General features: G+C 47.8%; 1 protein-coding gene across 3 annotated transcripts in view; it reads right to left on the reverse strand.

The window, feature by feature from the left end:
* Positions 1–9,750, reverse strand: part of RGMB (repulsive guidance molecule BMP co-receptor b) — a 29,086-nt gene extending 19,336 nt beyond the window's left edge. The window contains exons 1-4 of one of the 3 annotated variants that reach the window (XM_086692295.1): positions 9,459–9,571; positions 8,419–8,494; positions 6,173–6,242; positions 4,945–5,207 (exon numbers count right to left, since the gene is read on the reverse strand). In XM_086692295.1, the coding sequence (XP_086548421.1) occupies positions 4,945–5,089 (145 nt within the window). In that variant the 5' untranslated portion in view covers positions 5,090–5,207; positions 6,173–6,242; positions 8,419–8,494; positions 9,459–9,571. Of the gene's footprint in view, positions 1–4,944; positions 5,208–6,172; positions 6,243–8,418; positions 8,495–9,458 lie in introns of all 3 variants that reach the window. The other 2 variants (XM_086692238.1, XM_086692364.1) reach the window with 2 other exon arrangements.
* Between the last annotated feature and the right edge of the window lie 888 nt (positions 9,751–10,638).

Below are 10,638 nucleotides of genomic sequence, written 5' to 3' on the forward strand. Positions count from 1 at the left end.
TGAACTTTGTTTTGACTTTGCTAAGTGTATAACTCATTCGCTTTGGAAAGCACAAAACCATGATTAAGGTTCCACACCTTAGGTAGGGATCCCTAAATTTATAGCATTAGTTAAAACACCTTTACTTGATTCTAGTACAGCTACAGGGTAAGAATATCAAGAGAAAATCCAGGTACTAAGTTATTCTGCATTTCCTTAAGGATGTTTATTGACAAACTGTATATAAACCTACAATCTCCTGGATGCTACAAAGTGTAAATGTTCTCTTAAAAAAATAAAGTCAAGGGGCACCAGAGTGACTCAGTCAGTTGAGCATTCGACTTTGGCTCAGGTCATGATCTCACGGTCAGGGAGTTCTAGCCCCTGAGTTTGAGCCCTGCATCGGGTTCTGTGCTGACAGCTCAGAGCCTGGAGCCTGCTTTGGATTCTGTGTCTCCCTTTCTTCTCTGCTCCTCCCCCACTTGTGCTGTCTCTGTCTCTCAAAAATGAATAAATGTTAAAATAAATAAATAAATAAAGTTGATCGTTTAACCAAGCTGCAGATTTACTTCTCCCTTAACACCCGTCACCACTGGATCCCAGATCCCAAGCAGCTCATCAGGAAGGGTACACTGAATCAAAAAGGACACCACACTGAAATCATGCTGCACAGGCAGATGACTGCACCAACTGTGTTTTATCAGAACCAAGGAAACATAGCACACAGAATTCTTAGAACATATATAAATGACTTTTTTCCTTAGGTCGACAGTTCCAATATACCTAATGATTTAAGCAAAGTTAAAATGAAGTAATGAAAAACCACCTACTACTGCCCTACTATTTCACAGTTTTCAAATGATGTTTTGCCACTAGCTTCTCATATAAAAAAATAAAAACCTCTCAAAGCATAAAAATATGTAAGAATTGCCAATACTAGGTCAGTTGTATGTGCCAAACAGTTTAATATTCTGGTCCTTAAAGTGGGAGCTCTAGAATTACTGAAAAGGAAAGTACTTTTCTTAATCATCCACCTCAAGTTTTATAGAAACTAACTAAGACATATTTTGTGTTACTTCCACATTCTTTTTAGGTCGTTGCACTGGAGGAAGTTTCAATCCTTTCAAGTCTTAGGTACTTCAGCTGAGAAATGAGGAGACTGTTCTAAAAAGAACTTCATGATCTTTTACAGGCATAAAATATTTTACAATTCCTATTCTAGATGTGTGTGTGTGGGGGGAAAGAGTATCATTAAGTATATAATTATTTTAAGATGTGGACACAAACTTCAGGATACTATCAAGATTTAGGACTTCATCTGATGAAGACTTAAAACTAACCCTAGTGACATTCCAGAAAGATACTTTAATCTTTTCAGTATTAAAGTACTTTTAAGCCTGAATGAAACAGCCTGTAACCTGTTTCTAGCTTGAATTCAGCAGAAAAGACTGCAAGATGACAACCTCTCAAGCCACCTCCCCACCGTTGTTAAATTTCAAAGACCAAGAAGAGAAAAATGTAGTCTAGATAGGGCATTTACTTTAACCTGAATTAAAAAAAAACAAAAAACAAAAAAACCCAGTATTTTAACACTTTGGAGGTATGGACTTAACAGCTATCACTAAATCACACTCAAAAAAAAAAAAAAAATCACAAGCACACCTTCATGTGTTTGGCATATTTCATGTTTACTCATTCCAGAGTTGATAAAAAGCAGCTCCTGTATTTATACATTTCCTCTCTCCAAAGTAGATCAAGTCAAGTCATTTTCAACCGTTTTTACTCAAAAAAACCCAATCAACCCCAAAAGCATTAAAGCCATTTTACAGTTAGGAAATTCAGGACAAAGGGAAACTACAGGCCTTGTCCTGGCTGGATCACAAATGGGTAGAGCAAAGCCCAGGGCGCAATGCCTTTCCTCAAATCCCGTTTTCCTTCCTCATATCACATCTCCTCCACATTCCTGAGTCTCACACAACAGTAGCTGATGGCTTAAAGACTTAAGCAACTACTGTATCAATTATGTTTTTCTTTTTAAATCAGAGTCATAGCAAGCAGAAAGCAAGGAAATGAAAGCTGGACCAAGATCACTCAATAATGAAGAGCTCCTGGACTACAATGTAAATGACAGCACAAGAACTTTCCGCTAAACTTCCAGTGCCTATTTGTTCTTTTTATGGTCTATAAAATCTATCCGAGCATACATTTACTTATAATTATTTCAAATAGTCATAAAATATTCCGAAGTAAGAGCATGAAATGCAAATGCAACTGTTCAGAAAAGAATTTAGATTCCCACCTCCTTTTTCCTTCCTCCCCCAGGCCGCCCGCCCCCCCCCTTCCCTTTTTTATAGCAGGCAGGTGCTGATTCTTTTGAGAAATGACACATAAAACAGAACTCCTTGGGTTCTTTTGTTTGGGATGAGGTTTCTAACAGCCTTTCAAATAGAGATGATGGGAAAGAGGAGGGCTAAATAGAGAGTGCATCTGGGTCAGCAGTTTCAGCCCCACTGCAGGCTCCCGTATAATGACTAATTTGCAGCATACACCCAGAAATATCCAGGCTTCATGAATTTATAATGACAGTGCACACTTTGCCTGTTATAGGAGGTAAAGTAAGCTTCCTGTCAAAATGCCAAGAAAATGCAGAGCAGAAACAATCTCAAGGATGTAGCCAACAAGGCCATGAAGTGTATGAGTAAGCAAGTAACTCCCATATTGGATCTCCATTCAGGAATTGTAGAGATTTGCTAAAAGTGGGGGATGGGGGGGAGGTAGGGAGCAAAGTATAAAAGTTCTTTTTTCATTTCCTAAGGGCAGAAATCAAAACCTGCAGTTACAGATCTCTTCATTTTTGGAGTCAGGTCATCTATGATTGGTGTGGTACTATTTTCATTCCAGTTAATGAAAGTGCTAAAGGATTTGTGGGTCTAGAGCTCTGGTTAATGATTCAAAGACTTCACCATTCAAGACCCATTTCCTTGATGCCAGGACTGCACGTGTGAACTTGCCACACAATCACCAGTTTATAATAAAAGAAATAAGATATGCTGAAGCTGAATTAAGTAAAATGCAGGGACATATGGGGTGCTGTGGCAAATTATATGGATCCAGGCATAAAACATATGGTAGCCCATCTGCAAAGAGCACTCGGCTAGGCTCCCTTCTCTGAGAAACAATCCTTGTATGATCAAGAGAAAAATGCTTCAAAGCTATCTTTCAAAAGGAGCCCTTTCTTCGATAACCAAATTAATCACCCAACCCCAACAAGTTGTCCAGAGATATCACTCACCACAGAAACTCTAGGTAGAATATAACAGTGACTTTAAGTGAGGGCACATTAAGATACTGAGAGGAGTTTCACATTCCAAGTTTTTGAAATAAGGCAACTTAATTTTCAAAAACATTAAAACAACTTCTTAGGGCTTTCATTATTGGCCAGAAAAATCTTCAAGGACCACATTCCAGTTCTGTAATAGAACTCTCTGGCAACTAAGGGAAACAATATTCCAAGCAGTCAAGAGGGACACACAGTCCTATCCAGTACTTCAATTTCCATTTCAAGAAACCTACTCTTTGACATTATGAACATGTATTCTTCACACAAAACACTTATGAATGTAACTTTTGACACATCATGAAAATTTTCTTGGAACCATAAGCAGATTGACATTATTTTCTAAGGTTCTAAAGTCAGTCGTTTAAAGCCTTAATCATTGTAAAACTTACTATTACACTCTATGTTTCCCCAAGTGAGTGTTAAAATGCAGCTGTTCCATCACAATGCAAAGTTACCAAAAGTAAATTAAGTCTCCTCAAATGCCACATTTTTTTTCCCATTACTTAAAAGACCTCCCAGATTTTTAGAAAGGCTGGTATGACTTAATAAATAAATACTACTCCACACAGTTGGGTGGCATTACAGTTCACGATTCTCCAGATCACAGCGTTGAGACTGCTGTCATAAAATACAGGACAAAAAGATCTCAAAGGAAAACTTATCTAATGCTCTAGTTCTCAAATTAAGAGAATTTAGCTTCAATTTGGCACTAAAGAAATTTTTTAGACAAACTCCTAGACGTAGCACTTATTTATAAAGAGCATCCTAGATACCCCCTCCCTTGAGATACAAACGACGTAACACTGTATTAGTGAAACTTATTTCACAACAAAAATAACTATCACCTGCTAGAAGGCTCATCTGTAGGTCTACCTGGCTAAGGACAGAGAACTCACTCCGCTTCCACAGGGGAAGCGCCGACCTCCAGAAAGCAGGGAGATGTGTCAACCCCTCCGGGAACCCGAAAACACGCGGCTTAACCACAAAGCACCAGTTTTTCCACAGAGGTTGAAAGCTGAACTAAAAGCAGTTTTGGCAAATACGAAGAAATCCCTGTTTAAAGACGTTTAAGTTACTTCGAGATTAACCCCCCAGGTTTTCAAATTCCGGTGAAAATCTTTACATCTGGTGCGATTTCTTCCCCTTGTCGCCACCCCCAACTCCAGAGAAGCAGCACAAGGCTCCTTGTCTCGCTTCGAAGGGGGCGGCGGCGGTGGAAACCTGATCCCAGCCTGACTTTCAGTAAACACCAATGCAGCGAGCAATAAAGCATCCGGAACGTTTGTCTCGGGGGCGCAGCCCCCACCACCCCCACCCGCTAAATCTTCGATAAGCGACTGTTGGGAACATTTATCAACGGTCCGAGCCGAAGGCGGGGAAACGCGAGAGGGAGGGGGAGGAGGCCTCTCCTCTGCGCCCTGGGCGCGCCGCACGACCTGCGGGTGCGTTCCTGCCGCTGCGCCGTGAGCCCGGCAGAGGTGCAGGGCTGGAGCCCATGAGGCCTCTACCGTCTCACCACGCCACGCCGCCCTTCTGCCCCAACGTGTGCCTTCGGGAGCCGGAGTGTTTGGGAACAAAGCACTTGGACCTGCAGCTGGTTACCCTCGCGCGCGCGCGCCTCATACCTGCGTGGAGCAGCCCGAGGCTGAGCAGCAGCAGCAGCAGCAACGCCAGGGGCGGCGGGGAGAGCTGGGGGCGGTGGCGCTGCTCAGCCCCGGCGGCAGCGGCGGAGGCGGCGGCGGCGCAGGAAGGTGCTGCTCTCAAGCCCATGCCCGTCCATGCAGGTCTCGTGGGCTCCGGCGAGGGCGGCGGCACGGGCGCCGTGGCGGGTTCGGGGCCGTGGCTGCGGCATGGACCGGGGGACGTGCCTCGCTTTCTCTTCTTCCTCCTTCAGGCCCGCGTCGGATACGGGCCGCCGCCACCGCCGCAGCGAAAAGCGCGCCGCGGGCGGAGCGAGGCGGCGGCGGCGGCGGCAACGGGGCGCAGCGGCATCGCGGCAGCAGGCGGGGCAGAGGGGGCGGGAGAAAAGACACAAAGACGGTGAGCTTAGTGCCGAGCCCGGCCCCCAAAGCGCGGGCGCCCTGGTCCCGGCCAGCGTGGGTTCAGCGGGCGTGGACCCACTGGAGGCGCGCCCAGCCCTAGCGAGCAGCCGCCTGCAGCCCGGATATCTCTGTGCCGCGACCCCGCGGTCAATCAATCTCAGCCTTGCACTGCCGCCCCGCCCTCCTCACGCACGCCAATCCGCGTCGTCTCCACCCCCGACCTAGCCCCTCCCTCTCACCCCATTGGCTGCAAGCGCTGGTCCACTGGGCTCAGCTGGCCACTCGCAGGGGACAAAGCGCCCGCCCCTGCTCCTGCTCCCACCCTCAGATTGCTCATTGTAATTTGAGTTCCGCGTCCGCCTGTTGAGAGTCCTGTCCGTCGCGCCCGGGCCCAACCTCCTTCGCGCTCCCTCCTCTTCTATTCCCTTAACCCCTTTCCGCGATTTACTGTTTCCTCCTGTCCTACAGAAATTGGCAACGGCTACTCGCTCTTGCCGGCGTTACAAAGGAAGCGGCCTTTGACTTCCCTTTTAATTAATGTGATTGGGTTCGGCTTCCCTTTAAGGTGTTGTGTGCGTATGTGTTTTAAGTCACCCCCACTCTGTCACTCCCGCTCCAGCTCCTGCTCCTGAGAGGAAGTGGGCGCTTTTACCAGGCGCCTGGCGGCAGGTCTCTTCGCAGCCAATCGCCTCTGCGGAACCGTGTTCCGAGCCCTTTCCGGACGTTTGGTAAAACTATCACCCCACCGCGTTGGAAATCCGATTGTAACTTGCGGTCCGGAACAGATCGGATGGGCTGGGAAGGTACCCACCAGCTCCCGGTGGAATTCGCTAGCAGCTGTTCGAGGCTCTGGCGTTATTGTTCCTCTGACATTTCCCTTCCTGAAAGCAGCGGGGAGGAGTCTGAGAGTGGGCGAACTTCAACGTGTTCTGTTACAGTGTAATTAGATTAATGAGGATAGTGAGTTTTTAATGCAGTGTAGAGTAATTATGCTATAATTTCTTGTTGCTCGGTGGCTTTTCCACAAATTTTCGTGGTCTTAGTATATTAATTTAATGGCAGATCGGTTTCTACTTTTGCCACTTGGATGGATCCAAAAATGAGGAAGAAACCCCAACTGTGTGCCACAAAAGAGGTTGGCAAGTGGAGACACAGGAAAGCATGTTGTGAGGTTGATGATAGGTTCCAATCTGGTATCAGTAGGTGTGAAGTGGTATCTAATCTAAAAGATGGCTTCAAAGGCTCGGAGTTACTTCGACTGCCCTTGCCTTTGCCTTTCCTCCAAAGGGCTCAGGGCTGCCATTTTAAATTCACTTATAGTCAAATTGTAGCTTGCAATTCTACCCGCTCGCTACTCATAATCTCTAATTGGTAATTTCGTATCAACCACGGACACGTTAATATTCCACATGTTACAATGTGCTAATCAATGGACTAGGATAATTGAGGGCAAACCTTATATCACTCCGGCTTACTCATTAGACACATTATGAACTGTACAAACCACTAGGTCCCTAAAGAAGAATGCCTATCTATTTTTACTGTAACTTTTCATTACTTACTTATTACATACTATGATGACTCAAGTGGTAAACACACCTTTCACTGCCCAAGATATAATCCAAGCCTTGTGTATATCCATAATATGCTTAATAATAGCTTCAGAGTGGCCTGGAGAAATGACTTTTTTTGCAGGAGGAGTTATCTGATACGATTTTTAGATAATATTATGGAGTAAATACTATGGGACTAAAATTTTACTCCCTTGCAATTACTACATAAATCAAAGAACTAAAGTTAATGAAATACTGGTCAACATCTTTTTTTTTTAAAGTAATCAAATGTGAACAGCTTTGCAAAGTATGTTGCCAACAAAGACTACTAACAGTAAGATGGTTCTTTTTCCTTAACCCAAGATTTAATTTGACCCTTATGAAAAAAGCATGGCAATTTATTCACCATACTTCAGAACACATAACCAAAATTTAGGGATCAAATTCAGTTTAGTTGGGGTCTTTTCGCTGTCATTACTTGCTATGATTCCACCCTGCCCCCAGCCTCCACTTTCCCCACCTCCATATCCTGTTCCTTAGACACACACTGCTCTAAACTATCTTATCAACAGAGGGCGTCCTCGAGTCACCACAAATTCGGCATCGGAATGGAACTGTTCTTTAGAGGGAAAACTTCTTTTTTTCTAAGGTGCTTTATTGCTCATCTGTTGTAAAATTTGACAAGCTCAAGATTTATACGCCTAACAATTCATTTTTTATTACCACATAAGTGTTCAGCCGGCTAGAGTAAAATGTTAATTTTCACAATTAAACCGCAAGGTGGTTCCTGTTTTCAAGACTTAAGGTCAGTTGACACACTCGCAGGGTTAATTAGGACTGGTTAGCAAGATCCCCCTAATTGGCTTGGAAAGTAAGAGCGTGGTGAATGGTCGCTTATAGCGCATCCACTCCTCCAGCTCGAATGCTGCAAGTTAGGAGAATTTTAAGATTACACAAAGAAAAATCTGGTTATCCCCCCCCCCCCCCCCGTAAAATCAATGACTTATAAAAGTTTTACATTTTAATCAGGAAAAAAAATCGTGAAGTGACAGCTCGCACAACTCACAAACGCACCCTATTCCTTGCCATCTCTAGTCTTTCTCCCTTCATCTTTTTCAGGAAGAAAAGATGAGACCAGAACAGCACAATTAGGGGTCACAGCAAAACATCCCATGGTATGAACGTGCGAATGGATAGAATTAAAACACATGCCAGCAACATTAATGGGTTCTAAATAAGAATTACAGGTTTATTTTCCTGAACCCATACATGATGTCTTAACTATTCCCATTAATATATCTCCATTTCCATAAATCTAACATGAGGGTCTCTCTGCTTAACAGATTACCTAGGACAGAGGAGCTACCAGGGTAGCGATTTGTTCAACCCATTCTAGACTAAAGGCCCCCTCGCTGCTCCCCAGTCCAGGGTGGACGCAAAGCTGGGGCGAAAATAGCCCTGAGTCCCACAGCCCAGCAGAAAGCAGCTAGTGGATTGTACTTACATCATTCTTAACCCTTCCGCTCCTGGAGGGGGCTTGGCGGGATCAGGGGGCCCCTGAGCTCCTGAGCACGCAGGACCTGGGTGTGAGAGAAGACCCCAGAGCCTGGCGTGAGCGTTGCGCCCCCGGAAGGAGAGGGCCCGGGGCCTGAGTGGGGCTCATCACCCGAGCGTACACAACCGGCCCCCACGATCCCTGCGGGCTCTGCAGCGGATCGCACCGCTCAAAGCGGCAGGTGCAAAAAGCATTTGGTAGCCGCTTGCCAGCGCGCGGAGGTAATGCGCTTCCTGTCCATTTATCTCAGGAAACCAGCGCAGCCTTCCCTTCCAAACAAAATTAACCTCTCATTAGCCAGCCACTCACTCCGGAGAAGGCCTTAAAAGCTTTACCAGCTCGCTAATGTATTTAGGCTTTTCTTCCAGGCAAACGCAGCCGCGGTGGTGACTGTCATCATCAGCCCTGGGGGATTCCTCTGGGCTCCCCTGGGAGCCAAGCGCTTACCGACCCCCAGCCTCAAGTCTGGGAAACTCTGGCCAACCTGGATCTGTTTGCGGTACTAGTAGACCCGACACGCCTGAACGGACTTCGTGCCATAAGTAGCCCAAACAAGTTCCCACTAGTTTGAAGAGCGCCCCTCCTATCAAACAGCTCTCCTATCCTCAAGAAATGGGGAAGGGTACCCGGGAAGAACTTCTACGGCCAGCTGTCCCTGGGCCATGGGCGCTGACCGTCCTTTACAGCGCAAGCCCTGTCCGCAGCGGGTACGTGAAGCAGTGATTAGAGGTATGGGGCGTAGTGTAAGCTAGGATCTAGCCGATTCCAGGAGTGGAAAATCAAATGTAGCTCTGGGTCTGCAAGTGGCAAAAAGAGGCCTTTTGGAGCCCTGGGGTTTTCTCACTCTGGCCCCCTGCCGCCCTGAGGCTGGCAGATTTATACCACACAGGTGGAGCAAGACCTAAACAAAATAGTCCCGGCTGCTGCCTGCCGCTCGCCCCCCACGTCCCCCTGGCCCACCGCAAACTTCGACAAAATAAACAACTCACCACAGGCATTCCCTTGTCTGCAGCGCGACGCTTGCCAGCTGGGAAAATAAGCCGCAAGCCACGCGGCGGGGGCGCAGAGGGAGGGCAGCGCGGCGCCCGCCTCTCCCCCCCCCCCCCCCCCCAGGTGGGGGCAGCGATACCCGGGGGCAGGAGGGAGGCTCCGCCTCGGGGGCCGCTCTCTCTCCTCCTAGACTGCGGAGTGAGCTCCCGGAGAGGGGCTGCACTCTTCCAGCCAGCGCGATCTCTCCGCCACCTAGGGGAGGGGGCGGGGAGACAAATCTCTCAATTCCGTCCCGCTTTCTCCAAGCGTCTCTCTCTCCCCTCAGGTCTCAAAGAAGACCAAACACAGGGGCCCTCACCTCACCCCCTCCGGCGCCACACCGCCCCCTGCCGGCACTATCCGGATCTTTCCAGCGCGGCTGAGGAGTGGCGGGTGGCGGCGTCCCCGAGCCCCAGCCTCCAGGTCCGGGCTCAGCTCTCGCCATTCTCACCGCCTCCTCACCCCAAGTCCCGCACAAAGACGCCTTTCATGCCGCCAGCGCCACCCTCCGCGCCGCCCTCCACCGGGTCGTGTTGCCTTTGCCCACCCTCGGCACCAACCGATTCCCGGTTGGCGATCGTGCCAGCCGTCTCGGGGCCGGGCGGCAGCGGACACGTGCAGACTGTTCCCGCTCTGCGCCTCGGCACAGGCACGGATGCGGTCCCGCGCCCGCCTTTCCAGGATTTTTGGTAACTGTGCACCAGCAGCCACAAAAATGCACCCCTTCTTCTCCATAAATGATCTCTGAGGGTCTTCCTAGCGTGTATAAATAGTGGGTATGTGTGGGGGCGGGGGCGGGGGTTGGTGTAAGGCGTTGGGGTAGTGGCAGGAACGGTCCTCTGGACTTTCGCTGAAATAAGGAATCTAGAGATCTTTCCTGTCCACCTGAGGTGCCAAAGTGGCAAAGTTTACAGCTTACGAATGCCCAGGATAATGATTTGCGAATTGTGAGGGGACGGAGAATTTAAAGAGGCACCTAAGACACAGGTGAGGACGTGTGTTACAGAGAACAAGCCCACAAAGATGTTTGAGGGACAGTTACTTGAATCCCAGTAGAAGGTGTGGAGGGCAAGAGGGAAGCGATTAGCTTTCTTCCCCTAGGCTGATCTTCCAATGTTGAAAATGAGCATCAGAGGTATT

The sequence above is a fragment of the Puma concolor genome, chromosome A1, assembly GCF_028749965.1.
Source record: "Puma concolor isolate L17-30 chromosome A1, mPumCon1.1.hap2, whole genome shotgun sequence".
NCBI classification, from domain to species: Eukaryota; Metazoa; Chordata; class Mammalia; order Carnivora; family Felidae; genus Puma; species Puma concolor.